Consider the following 15,436-nt stretch of genomic DNA (forward strand, 5'->3'; position numbering starts at 1 on the left):
TGAGAAGATGAGGACAGAAAAGAATTATGAAAAGGGAAATTGTGCTAATCAAATATGACATGCCAGGAAATATAGATTCTATGAGATAAAAGATCCAGACATTTGTACCATTTGTGATTTAAACTATACCCCAAGAAAACACAATGCTTGCTCTTTGGTTCTAACTTAGAGGTAGTGTAAGGCTTCAGCCAAGGAAAGCAACTACAACCAAATACTTTGAGAGAAGTATACTCTGAAGCTTTCTTGAATAAGGATTCCCATGGAGATACATTTATGGCAGTAGGCATTCTGTTGATGAGGTAAATTGCTGTGGATAATGCATGATCCCAATATTGATGTGGAACTTTAGAAACTGTTAAGAGAGTACGGGCAGTTTCAACAAGATGTCTGTGTTTGCGCTCATCACACCCATTTTGCTCGGGAGTGTGAGAGCAGCTGAGTTGATGTGTAATACCATATTCAAGTAAGAACTAAGAGAATTTAGAGCTCAATAATTCACCACCAGAATCTGAACGAATAGAAATAACTTTGACACCCAACTTATTTTCAATAAGAGACTTGAAGTGAACAAATGTAGAAAGAACATTAGACTTGAACTTCAGAGGATAAAGCTAAGAATACTTTGTATAGTCATCAACAATTATCACATAGAATCAAAAACCATGTACAAAGGAAATAGGAACTGGTCCCCAGACATCCATGTGAAAAAGCTCTAATGGCTTGCTTATAGCACAAGAACCAGAAACAAAAGGAAGCTCAGAACTTTTGCTTACAGCACAATCTGAACAGAAAGTGTTATTTATAGTACGAGACATAGAAATACACGAAGTAGAGACCAATTTATTTAAAATTTTGGTAGAGGGATGGCCAAGTCTCTTGTGCCAAATATCCCGAGAAGCCATTGTAGTAGCAGCAAACAAATGTTGAAAACCAACAGTAGGAGACGATGCATGAAAATGGTAGAAGCCATCACGAACTGGTCCACTAAAAAGCATATTCCCCGAAGAAATATCCTTCACAGTGAAGTGAAAAAGATAAAGATGCATGGAACACCAGTTGTTAAGAAGAAATTGATTCACAGATAACAAATGTTGCTTTAAATCAGGCACATGAAGAACATTTTTCAACTGAAAACAATGGTGACGAGTATTTAAAGAAGAAGAGCCAAATTGGTGAATGGGCAAACCTTTGCCATCACCAATGTAGACTTATTCAGGACCATGATAAGTTTCAGGATTTTGCAGATTGATGTAGTTATTGGTCATGTGGGAACTGGCGCCAGAATCAACAAGCCAAGTTGGAGCAGATGAAGTAGAATTAGTGTGAGCAACCATAGCAGAGTGAGATGAAGATCCAGTGTAACTAGGATTCTTGCGCTGTGGACAATCAAATGCTTCATGATCATAATGACGGCAGATTTGGCAATGAGTGCGTTTGCCAGAGAAAGAACGACCACCATAAGAAGAACGGTGATTATTCGGCCGGTAAGTGTTGCGTTGAAATTGCCTCTAAAATTGCCTTTACCTTGAAAATTTCTAAGGTTTGAAGAACTGCCACGATTTTGAGAGTAATTAGAATAACGACCTTGAGAGAAATTATGTGAAGAATAAACCGGAGCAGTGTAAGCCTGAGAAGCCATAGATGGTGTAGGAAAAATACCCGTAGAAGAATTAAACGCTTGGAAATGAGTAGTGAGAGGCGATTTCTTGCGATTATTCAACTGAATTTCTTTGCTCAGAAGAAGGCCATGCAATTCATCAATGGTAGTCGATCCGATGCGAAATTGAACAACATCAACAAAAGAATCATACTTTGATGACAGTCTATGAAGTGTGACAGAAATGAGCTAGGAATCAGCCATCGGAGCTCCAACACTCGTAAGAGCATCTGCAATTTCCTCAATTTGTTGGAGAAATTGAGCTGTTGTAGATTCACTTTTTGTAAGGTTACGTAGACGCAATCAAAGATCATGAATGTGAGATTGAGAAGTAGTAGCTAATCGTGACTCCAATTTCGCCCAAAGTTCGCGAGAAGAATTAACTCCAACAGTGTAAGGAATTAAGGTTTTAGATTGTGTATAATTGAGCCAGATAAGAATGTTTTGATCATTTTCATACCAAGAAACATGATCAGGATTGATGAGAGAAGTGCGATTGTCAGAATCATCCAGTATCATTTAAGGCGGCGGAGGTGTTAAGCCATCAACAATGCCGGTGAGATTGTAGCGGCGAAAAATAAGAGCAAACAAAGCACTCCAGGTGAGGTAATTCGTAGTGGTGAGCTTAATTGGCACCATAGATCCAATATTTTGAATTGTGATAGAGGAGGTCACCAGAGGAGAGACCGTGACAAAGGAGTGCAACAGATGTGGATGAACATGAGCAGTAGAGTCAGAAGAAGAAGCAAGAGCCGCCATTGATGCACAAGGTTAGGGTTTGGGAGATCGAGATGGCGATTGCAATCAGAAAGAGGGAAGAAGAAAAGTCGCAAGGCGGTGAAGTGTGTTTGGATCAGGTCGTGAGACAGAAGGCGGTTGATACCATATTGGGAAATAATCTTTTCATTAAAGCTTTGAATAAAATTACAACCTGTATATATACAAGTATATCAACTAATGAAAATAGCACCATTACATTAGCAACACTAACTAACAGAACTAACTATCCAATATCTATCCAATATCTAAGTAGGATCTTTTATATCTACATTTATACCCTCAATAGCTAGTTATTAGGGCTAGGTGTATTAACTCTATTTACCCATTTGGTAATTGCATTGCGATAATTGATAACACGAGAAATGCTAAAAATACTATCTAAAAAATTGGACTTTTCATGAACTCTCTACCACATCATATTTTTAGCACAATGTTTTATGATGTTGACATGAAAATTGACGTTAAATTGTGAAGTGACACAGAGTCCATGAAAAGTCCTACTTTGAGAGACCCTATATCTCAAAGCCTTTCATCTCCAGAAACCTTAGATCTCAAAGCCTATCAATCGTCAGTCCCTTGCTTTGGCTTGAGGCTGGCGGTAGCCTGTTAAACACGCTAATAGTCCTTCATCTAGTCTCTCATTTCCCCTTCATTGCTTAGTCTCATCGCGTCGCTTACCACCATTCTTCCGCCGCCCCCCTCCCGAGTCAATCTACTTGGGCCTTTGCCTGCCCACCAGGCGCCCCCCTTGGTGCTACCTCGCGTTCCCCCTCATTTCTCCCACTTTTTGTAGATAACCCTCCAATTTTTGTTGGAGTTTTCTTTCCAAACCCATGTAGGCTTTCGACTTTAGCCTGGTTTCATGGTTATGGGCAAGATTTATGGTTGTGGTGGGTCGGATCCACTTCCTACCACTTGTTCTCTATGGTGGATGTTATCTCCTCGACCTACTCACGGCTGAGCCACCTCTTTTGGCCACACCTGTGATGTCTTCGGAGTCGATATATTTGTCTCGATACGATGTCGCCCTCGCTATGTTGACAAGCTATTTTGTGGTTCCATTATCGGATTAGCTAATTTTCTTATTTTGTGATGTGTTTTGTGGCCCCGTTTGTGACGATTTGTTATGGCCTTGCTTGTTTGAGCGATGGCATTATGTTAGCATTCGGTACCAATCGGACGTTTGTATCGTCTTTGCGTTATATTTGTATTGTTTGCGCTTCATGTTTGTGGTAATTGTTGGTGGTGCCATGTAAAGGTTAATCTATTGATTTAGTTTATGCAAATTTCTCTCCATATCAAGGTTGGTCACCGGAGATTTTGTACCTAATATGGCACCCTCTTGTATTGTTCGGATCTTTTATAGTGTTCGGTTCTTACCAATGAAATCACTCTATTATTGTTGTTCAAAAAAAGATAGATATCAATATAGACCATAGGTAGAAACAGTGAGATTGTCATGTTTAATGGTTAAAAGAAAGGTTGTATATGTTGTACATTGTTGTATAATAATGCATATTATATACAAAATTGTATTATATCGTAACAAAAAGTTAAACTGATAGTTTTTATCCCATCAAAACCTATCAATTTTAATTTATAAATACTGAAAACAATAGTAATTATGTAAGAAAAACTTGTGATAAGAACAAATTGGGGAAAATCTAGTAATACGATTAGACTCCATTATTATGTGATTGAACAAAACTCCTTTAGCATGAATCATGCGTGCATGCATCTAAACAATTGGTATGATCAATGATACCTAAAATATTTCAATTTTTAATTTTCAAATGCATGTGGGTAATGGACACGCGCCTCACATACGCGTGGGGATGAAGAAAGGCCAACTGAAATCACAGTAAAATTGAAGGCGGCGAAGAAGAAATAGCAAGATTAATGTGAGTGAGAGTGAATAAGTGAATGGCTGAATTTGAAGGTTAGGTCACGAAGATGGTCACGTCCCCTTTAAACAAAAAACGTATTCAAAAATTTGAAACCAACAGATCAAAATGCTCTCATATATATATATATATATATATATATATATATGATGGTGTTCATCATGCATGTGCCACTCCCAATCATATCAATTTTAATTCACTTTAATTAAAAAAAAACTGTATAAAATATACGTGGAATTCTTTCCAAAGTTGGCCTCTCAATTATTAAGTTTATTCCAGTTTGGTCCCTAGATAATAAATTCCTTTGTCGTCATAAGCCTAAACGTATGCAAGTCGTGGTGACTTCTGCTTAAAATACTAACATAAGTAGAGGATACTATACACATTTTGAGTGTTTTGAAAGGAAGTCAAATCTCACAGATTAAAACCCTTCTAACCTATTTCTTCCATTTCTCAATGTTGTTTCTGCCTTGTCCCTACTAATTAAACTCATAAAAACTGAAATATTAAAAACGCAAGCATTGGAAAGAAGGTGAAGCCTGTGTAAAATTCATAAAATAACAATACACTGCATGAGGCTACCGTTGCTTATGTATCCAAAACCGGGTCTACAATGTTGAATGGTGTTGGATTGTAAAAAGTGGAGGCAATACGCTCGCCTATGAACCCCTAATGTGAATCAGGAGCTTAGACATGAGTGACTTGGTTGAAATGGAAGTCAAAATTTACATCACATGCCCATGTCTTTTAACTTTTCTAACTTAAGTCACTGTATGTCTTCATTAAACACACTTACAAAAGTTTGAAGACTAACTTGGGGAGAAAATAGTGATAAAAGTGAAAAAATTCAAAAGTTCAGGGGTCAAATTTGTAGGCAACTCATATATATTATTACAAAATACATAATGATATGAATAATAAATATTAAAAAAAAATTATATATGTATGTATGTATGTATAGTGTGGTGTGTGGCCCTGTGGGGTTTAGTCTACTCCAGCATCATCCATCCATTAATATTATCTCATGGAATTCAGCGTTATTTTTCAAACTTCCCCTCATACCCGCGCACCAAACAATCCGTTGGTGTTTATTTATTTTTTATTCATTAAAATATACGATTTTTCCAGACTTGCAGTCCTTGTAACTTGTAAGTTGAAAGTTAATTGGTTTTAAAGAAACAGAGAAACTTTCAAAAAAGCTCTCCCCTCTCCCCCTCTTCTCTCCACCCTCGCACTGTTCTGTCCAGTCCAGTCCACTCCCACCCCAAAACTCTCACGAACCCTGATCGTATTTTTCATCCCAAAATCTCTGTAAGCTGTTGAAAATCGATACAAATACAAATACCCAGATCCAATCTAATCTGTTTTTACAAGTACATGCACTGTTTGAGCATGTACTTGTGATATAAACTCCAAACTCCAAACTCCAAAGGGTGCGGCTGAAAAGGTAGAATCCGAGGCAATTAAAATCCAATCCAGGGAGGAGAGGATAGCTTTTGAGGTGTGGCTGTTTTATTATATAGCTGAAAAAAGACTCTGGCTTTGGTAGTATTATGCAACTTGGTTTTGATAAAGGGATCATCTGGGAGCGTCAGAGAGAGACAGAGAGAGACAGAGAGAGAGTGAGAGTGAGGAGTGAGAAACTGTGAGATAGCTAGAGAGAGAGGTGAAATTAAAAACCCAAATGCCGCAGGAGGAGTCAAAGAAGAAGGAGCGCCACATCGTTACTTGGTCTCAAGAGGTCTTCTTTTCATCTCTCTCTCTCTCTCTCTCTATTTGATTGGACTGTTTTGAGTTCTGAGTTTTGATCAAGACACCCAATTATGTTTATTTGGTTTTTCTCTGACATGGGTTTTGGTTGTTTTTTTTTGAGTTGCAGGAAGATGATATACTGAGGAATCAAATTAGCACCCATGGAACAGAAAAGTAAGTTTCTTGGTTTTTAAACCTGGGTTGGTTTCACATTTTACTTTACATTTATTCAATAAAATTACCATTCTCTTGGTAGAAAATGAATTAAGGGCTTTGTTTTGTGATCAATTTGTGTTGCAGTTGGGCTATCATTGCATCTAAATTCAAGGATAAAACAACCAGACAGTGCAGGAGAAGGTAATTTCAAACCCAGTGATATTGATGTTTGAATTTAAGTTCTGTTGAGAAATCCTCTGTTTTTCATCCTACTCAATTATCGAGGTCTAATTGTTTTGACTGCTAATTTGTTTTGTCTGAAATTTGACAATAATGTTGCAGATGGTACACATACTTGAATTCTGACTTCAAGAAAGGAGGGTGGTCACCAGAGGAAGACATGCTCTTGTGCGAGGTAATTGATTACAGTAGTTTAGAATATCGCCTTATTCCAGCCTCCTTACGCCCAAGTTTTAATTCCCATCACCGTAAATTAGACGAGTTTGAATATTGGCTTGTCAAAAAAGGGATGAAGTTCTTCTACTTTCTGCATCCTTAATTGGTTTAAGCAGAAAAATAAATCATCAAAACTCGATTTTAGAGAAGCTTTAATCATTTTCTTTAATATGACCAAGTAGGCCAGACCTAGTGATTGCATTGTGTGACTTCCTAAAGTTGAACAGAAAACCTGACCACTGTTTATTCAACATTAAACATCATTGCCCTCATCATTGGATGTGGTAGCAACCTAATTGCTCTAGGTGATCTGATCTGCAGGCTCAAAAGATATTCGGAAACAGATGGACAGAAATAGCGAAGGTGGTTTCGGGAAGGTATATTGACTTTCTTTTTTCTCCTCCTGTTATAAGATAGCTGTGTCGAATGACGCGCTTAAGATCATAAGTTGTGCTATTGATGCAGAACTGACAATGCTGTGAAAAACCGGTTTTCCACCTTGTGCAAGAAGAGAGCAAAATATGAAGCCTTAGCTAAAGAGAATGCCGCTTCATATATCAATCAGAATGACAAAAGGGTCATAATCCGAAATGGATTCAATACAGATGGAACAGCAGAAACTACAGCACCTTCTAAGAAGATGAGGTATAGTAAAGTTTATATCTTTATGTACAAAATGTTGATTAGATTACTACTCAAAATCGTAGAACTCATTCTTTGTGCGACACAGGAGAAGCCACATCCCTAGTCTATCTGAGGGGGACAGACTACTCGAGCAGTGTGGAAAGATGAGTCAGCAGCTAAGAGCTCCATTTGCAGTGTTGATTCAGAATGTCCACAATGTAGAGAATCCGCCAGACCAGAATAATGTGAATGGCACCAAGGAAGTCCCCGTGAATGGTAAATCACCTCAAATTAAACTTGTTCGGCAACTCTTCAGATTTCTGTTACAATGCCCGATAAGCACTTTGCAGGAAATGTGTGAGAACATAAGCATATTCCTTCTATTTGGACAGCAGAAAGTTGGCCTATTTATCATTTGAAAAATTCATTATGCATTGATTTATATTTTTCCAACTACAAAACTTAAGGAGAATCTAATGTCACTCTACTTTCATTTATCAGCAGTACAAAAGAGCAAGTTTCAAGGATTATTTCTCAAGAAGGATGATCCGAAGATAATCGCTTTGATGCAACAAGCAGAATTGCTCAGCTCGCTGGCATTAAAAGTTAATGCAGAGAACACAGACCAGAGTCTTGAAAATGCATGGAAGGTGAGAAAAAATTATCTATTTGCTGTGGTCCTGTGGACTGAGCTATCAACATTTAATTGCTTGGTTTTTGAAAACGGTCTATCAGGTAAAATCGTAGGAACATATAAATACAATTATACATATAACTCGCATATATTGTGAATGTAATATTCAGATGCCTTTAGTACTTGATTCCTCCATATCTGATTCATAGAGTAAAACAGATTTATGTCCGGTGCCAAATTGAATCTGCATATCCTCACAAACATCAAATGTGATATTCAGGTGCTCCAAGATTTCTTGAATCAAAGCAAAGATAGTGACATCCTCAGTTATGGAATTAACGATTTTGATTTTCAACTCGAAGATCTTAAATATCTGTTAGAGGACTTAAGGAGCACCACGGAAGGAAGCCGACCATCTTGGCAGTAAGAAAAGTGACTTAGACTACTATTCTTATATGAGCATGCTTAAACCCCTGCACAACATCTAATTGATGACATAGACATTGCAGGCAGCCTGATTTATACGAGGAGTCTCCAGGAAGTTCCGAATACAGTACAGGGTCAACTCTTCTGTCCCAAACAGAATACTATCAAGTGGAAAAAAATGAAGTTGAAATAGGTTCACTGAATCAGGAGATTCGACCAGGGTCACAGTCAATTCCTATTGAAGGGAAAAATGGTGTTGGTGATTGTGAGAAAGGGATTTTTTCCGAAAAGCAGGGTAATGGATTAACATATAACATATTACATATGTTGGATGATGATAACTTCTGTTTTTGAATTACACATCAAATTTGCTATTCAATCAAATTTCCTGATAACTTATCTAATCTTTCTTTTCACAGAGATATTTCCATCATGTGATGAAGCAACAAAAGACTACGCAGTTGTTTCTGCATTGTCAAGTATAGAGTTCAATTCTCCTATTAAAGTTACCCCATTGTTCAGATCCTTGGCAGCAGGAATTCCTAGCCCAAAATTTTCTGAAAGTGTAAGTTGTCTCAGAAGTTCAACTCTATCAAACAATAAGATATTAGTCTTAATGGTTGCAGAAGAAGTGGTATTAATAATGATGCTTAACGTTGTTTCAATTCACCCCGCTGGAATCTAAGTGAAGCTATGCAATGCTTAACCAAAGTCCAGGTGATGCTAAACAAACATAAAGCAGACAAGAGTGTTTCCATCCTAAAGAAAAAAAAATTAGGAGCTACAACACTGCTTTCATTTACAATATGCACCACAAACTATTGATATCCTAGTACATTACCATGATCAGCCATGTTCTTAACTTCTACCCGCAAACTTGAATTTGGAAACCTCTGTAGCTTCTTGTTTGCCACATAGAATCTAGTTGACGGTTAGTGTATGTATAACAAGTTCTTAACTTCTTCTAGTACGAATGCATGACATTATATTGATTCAAGACTGACCACTTATGTGTTGGATTTTTCAGGAAAGGAATTTCTTGCTCAAAACGCTTGGAGAGGACTCCCCCTGCCCCAACCCAAGCACCAATCCTTCACAACCGCCACCCTGCAAACGATCCCTTCTCCAAAGTCTATAACCAACCTTTTTGATCCACCACCTCATATCTAGTCATTTTACATGGCCTACTGAGTTCATGTCCGTTTTGAATTCCTCTTTTCTGAGAATTGCAGCCATTCCAGCCTACAATTTTACAAATGGGCAGGTAAAGATCTGCTTCCCAAAACCCAGATCTAGAATGCAATGGTGCATTTTAGCATTTGCAAACGTATCTAACACAGTTTTCTGCATTCTTTTGTCCTAAGCAGAGTTACCTCCTTCAGAGTTCCTAATCGGTATTCGCTTTTCGTGTGTTTGGCGTGTCATTCTTTAGCTAGTCTCTTGCCATCCGATATGTTTTCCGAGTGTTCGATTTTTTGGCCTTGATTTTTACAGTTGTACAGAACTTGCTATATCCCCAGTTCCAGAGTGTGAGACTAATGTAAGCATACATAGGCAGCTCGCCGATATTTTCCGCTAGAGTATATGATCAAAACAAAACAGAGAGAAAGGGAAGAAAAAGAAAGAAACAAAAGGAGAGAGGATTAACCAGTTCAAATGGATTCCTGTTTATCGTTTTTCCGGTGTGGAAAACGGGTATAGAATAAATTTATATTTTTTTTCTTCTTTGGTTTGATTTCCCCCATGATTTCTGATGTAACTAAACTTTATGTAATTTGAGTGAAAATAGTTTTGGTTTTGGTGTGCACTACTCTCTTTTGTTATATCCTACCTTCCTAGAAGTAAGACATGAACTGATGAACACATCTCCAGGTCAGACACTCGTAGCTCAGTTGGTCAAGAGTATTTACCCTTGCATCTGAGGTTACTTGTTTAAACCTCCCTTCCCCAGCTATCGCTTGTGTCAAAGACAAACACATCTCTAGGAAGTGTAGAGTAATGTCTGTACATTCAGCATCAGGGAAGTAAGACACCGACTCGCACACAGATGCAGGAATGCTTGAACTGCATTCAAATTAAGGAACAATAAATCCGAAAAGAAAACGGCGTAAAAGTTGACGATATTTGAGCTAGAAAGCCAGTGGTTTTGCTTACCAGAGAGTTATGGCTGGCGTGAAGGAAACTCCCAGTCTTCAGTGCTTCTGTGTTGAGAGCAAGTTGTTGAAGTGGGGAAGAAGGGTTGTGAGAGAACTGTGTTATTTGGTCGTCGTGGTGGTGGTGATGGAAGACCAGTATGATTAGGAAGAAAGCAAAAGCAAAGAGGTAAAAGAGGGAGGGAAATCTCTACAAAATAAAGTGCACATATAATTATTTGCTGTTAACTTTCTCGAGTGAAGGTATAGTAGCACAAATTGACAATTTTGACCTCTCAACTCCAACTTAAAACTGTTTGATCTCAAGGATAAACTAGTAACAAAATTATATGTTTGTTCTAGTAATGCTTTGCAATTTGCATTCGAGAAAAAAAAATGAAAAAACCGAAAGGTCGTACAAGAAGCAAATTGAACATGGTAAGAGAAAGGAAAAATGAAAGATCGTACAAGAAGCGAATTGAACAAGAAAAGAGAAAGGGACTGCTTGATGTTCAACTAACATTACTGTTAAGCAGATGGCGTTTTATTATAGTGGTGAAAAGTAATTATATTTTTGTATTTTGATGCATGTTCGATTCTCAAAGATTCTCATCCTTAACAACTAACAATTTAACCTTTTTTTTTTTTTTGGCCGCAAAGTCCATCTCACTCCAGCATTGCTATCATGGGAAGTGACTTTGAGGAGAATTTATTGATAACAAGAAAAATACAAAATGTTAAGGGGGACATAAGGCCAAACTCGGACCATTAAATAATTCATAACAACAATTTAAAACCTCTTTCAGCAAAACCTATAACAAGGAAGCTTAGAAAGGTTTGTGAGAATAAACAGCTGCAGCACAAGGACGGCATGAATCCCACCAATGGACACTGGGGTGATCAACACCATAATTGACCAAACAATCAACAACTTGATTACCCTCTCTAAAAATATGAGAATTCTAAACCTGCATGGAGGATAGTAAAACTCAACAATTATGCCAATGGACCAAAAGCCTCCAAGGGATAGATGTCAAAGAAGGTGAAGATGAAGAAAGAAGATGAACAACCAATGAGGAGTCACATTCAATCATAATGAATGCCAACCTATATCCCAAGCTACAGAGACAACATGAATAACACCACGTAGTTCGGCATCCATAGAAGAGGCCAAGCCTATTGAACTCGCAAAACAACCAAGAGAATGATCGGTAAAATTTTGAAAGATACCTCCAAATTAATGCAGCCACACCAGGGGAACCTCTTGCATCACCATCATTATTTACTTTGATCCAAGATTGAGAAGGCGGGCGCCACAACACCTCAATAATTTTTGGAGCCTTAGCAGGATGTCCACAAACACCAAGAGAATGAAGAATGCAAAGCTTTTCCACATAATTCTTCATACAACCGAAATTGAGACAATCAATTTCAAGGAGTTGAAATTTAATAGACCTTACAACATAATTGATGGAAACAACCTCCTCATTAAAACAAACAACGTTGCGAGCATGCCAAATAGAAAAAAAACCAACTCCAATCATACCCCACCGAAGCTGCACTTGGGTACCAAAACCTTGTTGTAAAGGATAATGGAAAAAGCCAAAAATATCTTGAAATAAATTATTGAACTCTGAATAATTCTAAAACAGTAGACCAAATATTTGACATGCAAAAAAGCACTCAAGGAAAATATGTGAAGCAGTTTCCATACCTTCACAACAAAGAGAGCACATAGATGCTATAGCAAAACCTCTTCATTGCAAGAGATCATCAGTGAACATCTTACCATATAAATACTTCCACAATGTAATCAAATTACAAGGGCGAAAGCAAGATTGCCAAACCCATCGATCCCATCGAACCATTGGTTGCTTATTACGCTTCAACTCATAAGCCAAAGATAAAGAAAGGTCACCATTTGAAGCAGACATCCAAACCATTTTGTTATCAATCCCAGACTCTGAATGAAGCCCAATAGAAGAAATATCATCCCAAATGGGATGCTAGCCATGAATGTAAAGTAGGTGGAGGAGTCCAACAACCATCCACAATAAAATCAGAAACTTTAGCCCAAAAAACCTTGCATAAATTTGGTGGAATATCAAGCCTATCAACTATTGGAAAATCTAACAATCTCGCATGCCAAAAATTAATATTTTCACCAGTACCTATCACCCATTTTGAGTCGTGAAAAGTATCTGAAAAAAGAGGGTGTAAATCAGACCAAATGGAGGAACTCTTGTATGTAGAACATATCCAAGACAATTAAAAAACCGACCTTGAAAAAACCGTCAAGCCATAGATGAGGCCACCAAAATATCCCAAAACTTTTTCAACAGAAAAGCCTTATTTAAAGCTGAAAAATTACGAATGCCAAGACATCCTTCATTTAAAGGAACACAACATTTTTTCCATACCACAATAGAAAATCCACAAGAATCAGCACATCCCATCCAAATGAAATTTTGATTCCAACTACAAACCTGATTTAATATCGTAGGTGGCCAAGAATAAACCAAGAAAGTATGAGATAACATGCTTACCACAACTGACTTGATCAAAGTAACTCGACTAGCCATTGAGAGAGAGTTACCTTGCCTTCAAGAAAGGCGAGAACATATTATATATAAATTAGGGATGAAATAGTGAAATGTATTATTTAATTTGTGAAATGATCATGTTCTTAATTTTTTATTGATATGTCCTTAATATTTGATCGAGAATAGCATCAATCCTTTATCGACGGCTTCTATGTACTAGATGGCACCAATATTCATGCAAAAGCTAAAATTTAAGACCATGCTCTTATTCTGGGGATTACGCCTCTCCACCGTAATCAGTAAGATTGGAGTTTATAAAGCTTATCTTTGTCAACTTCAATGCCATTTTCATTTTGAATTTCTTGTTCCTTAGAGCAAAGTCTATCTCACTTCAAGGCAATTGTTGCTCAAGCAGTTGGCAAAAACAATTACTGCTTTAGTGAAAAGTAATTGTCCGAGTGCATCTCTATCCTGTAAATGAATTGCCTAGGCAATAGGTACTAAAAGTTTATTCAAAATAAAATAAAATAAAAGATCATTTTATGTTCAATTTCGGATAGTATTTTTAACCAATTCCGTTATGACACGTGTCATTATCCGAAATTACAATTTTGTGTGGATAAATTTTCGTTTAGATTTTTAACCAATCATGTGGCACCACATGTCATGATCTTGTAAGAATTTTGTGAATAGATTTCCGATAAGATTTTTAACCAATCTCGTCGTACCATGTGTCACTATTTGTTCATAATTATTGTAGAAAGACTTTCGATAAGATTTTCAACCAATCACAGCATACCACATGACATTATCTACAACTTAATTCTTTTTTTTTTTTCATATAAAACCTACCTACAACCTAACTCACGCACTAAATGCATAATATCTTTGAATCCTTGTTCATGGTTTATAAATCTTGAGTTCTTACAATGTCTAGGTTGATGAGACCAAGAGAATGAATTGTTCGAACATATGGCAGCGGTTTTGAACGATGGCGAACATGGCAGATGAACATCCATCATTCTCGACGACATCAATAAAGGAGGTTGGGGGTCGATCAGATTCAGAATTACCAGACAACCCTGCGGTCCCATTCAGGTAAGCCCACAGTCTAAGCCTCTAGCCTTTAAATAAGAATCTTCTTTTGATCGGTTTTAGCACCCTGCTTATATATTATTGATTCATTCTGGTTTTTGAAAGCAGATTCTCAACATCTATTCTAAAATGTAAATGCACTTTCGTTAAGAATCAAGCGCCAGCACGTTGGCTTTTTATGATCCGAAACTGGGGGAATACTTAGACTCGAAACGTCGAGCTTCTGAACCCTAAACCCTAAACAACTAGCCATAATTGGCACTAGAAGTCTAGAATACACAAGTATCGTTGTTGATTTTGTTTTTGTTTGTATTTCCTCCACTTTGATTAAGATTAATCAACTCGTCAACATTGATTTCATCGGACGACTCTCCACTCTAGTTGGTTTTTTCCATAAGGAAAAAGTGTTATGGTTTTTTAGATATAGTTCCTTGCGATTAACCACCCTTGTTGTATTTAGTCGATGTTGAGGAGTCAAGAGTCGAGCTACTTGTATGTTCAGTAAGGTACCGTTTGGTACGTGGAACGAGACGTTCCGTCTCATGTTTGGTGCGCCCAAAAATCGTGGAACGCATTGTCCCACGGGACAAAATTTGGCTGATTTTTTGTTCTTCCTCCCCCTAGAACGACTCGTTCCACACCAGTGGAACACAAAATTATAAATTTTTAAGACAAAAATGCCCCTTATCTTTTTCAATATTCACTTTTAGGTTCTGTGTTGGAACCAGTCACACTAAACCCTAGCAACTACAACCCTAGCATGTCATCTCATATCACAAGTCTCCAAGTAATCATGGATGCACAAGTCAACCGCCAGCTTTCTTTCCAGCTTTCCAGCTCCTTGATTCAAGGCACTTAACTTGCTGATTACTTCTTAGTCTTGGATTTGATTACACCATCCAAATCACAGAACAAAACCCTATCATCTTCTTTCCCTCTTCTCTACCGCTTGCATCTCCCAGGTATCTCGCAACCTTCTCCTCATCCTCTCCCGTAGCCTCTCTTTTCTCTTCCCCACGGAGTGGAACTCAAAGCTCTGCATCTCCAGGTTCAATCTCTGCATCCAATTCCAATCTCTTTTTTTTCTTCACAATATTATCTGATCCTCTGCAATCGATAATCTGGTTCTAATTTGCCATCTCCTCCTTAAAACCTAGGTTTTGCTCTCAAAGTTTTGATCTTAACTTTTTCTGGGTTTTGGTTTTTAAGGGGGCTTGAAGGTTGATTTGTTTGCTTTTGAGGTAGTTCCTGTTGATTTCATTGGATGATACTATGTA

General features: G+C 37.6%; 1 protein-coding gene and 1 long non-coding RNA gene across 4 annotated transcripts; one reads left to right on the forward strand and one right to left on the reverse strand.

Moving 5' to 3' along the window:
• Nucleotides 1-5,408: 5,408 nt before the first annotated feature.
• LOC126596638 (transcription factor MYB88-like) lies at nt 5,409-10,199 on the forward strand. Of its 3 annotated transcripts, none has more exons than XM_050263299.1 (12): nt 5,412-6,082; nt 6,221-6,267; nt 6,394-6,450; nt 6,592-6,664; nt 7,027-7,082; nt 7,171-7,350; nt 7,436-7,605; nt 7,831-7,979; nt 8,244-8,386; nt 8,473-8,684; nt 8,809-8,954; nt 9,417-10,199. In XM_050263299.1, exons 1-12 carry the CDS (start codon nt 6,026-6,028, stop codon nt 9,525-9,527), a joined length of 1,401 nt encoding a protein of 466 aa, XP_050119256.1. In that variant the 5' UTR covers nt 5,412-6,025; the 3' UTR covers nt 9,528-10,199. The 3 variants fall into 3 exon arrangements, with proteins under 3 accessions (XP_050119257.1, XP_050119256.1, XP_050119255.1); XM_050263298.1 differs by having other exon boundaries at nt 5,413-6,082; nt 8,464-8,684; XM_050263300.1 differs by lacking the exons at nt 8,473-8,684; nt 8,809-8,954; nt 9,417-10,199 and having other exon boundaries at nt 5,409-6,082; nt 8,244-8,390.
• On the reverse strand, nt 7,240-12,303 carry LOC126596651 (uncharacterized). Its single transcript, XR_007614011.1, has 3 exons — nt 12,236-12,303; nt 11,752-11,921; nt 7,240-7,733 (listed from the first exon to the last, which is right to left on the reverse strand). It is a non-coding gene; the product is annotated as an uncharacterized LOC126596651 (long non-coding RNA).
• Between the last annotated feature and the right edge of the window lie 3,133 nt (nt 12,304-15,436).

This window comes from Malus sylvestris, chromosome 13, assembly GCF_916048215.2.
Source record: "Malus sylvestris chromosome 13, drMalSylv7.2, whole genome shotgun sequence".
NCBI lineage: Eukaryota > Viridiplantae > Streptophyta > Magnoliopsida > Rosales > Rosaceae > Malus > Malus sylvestris.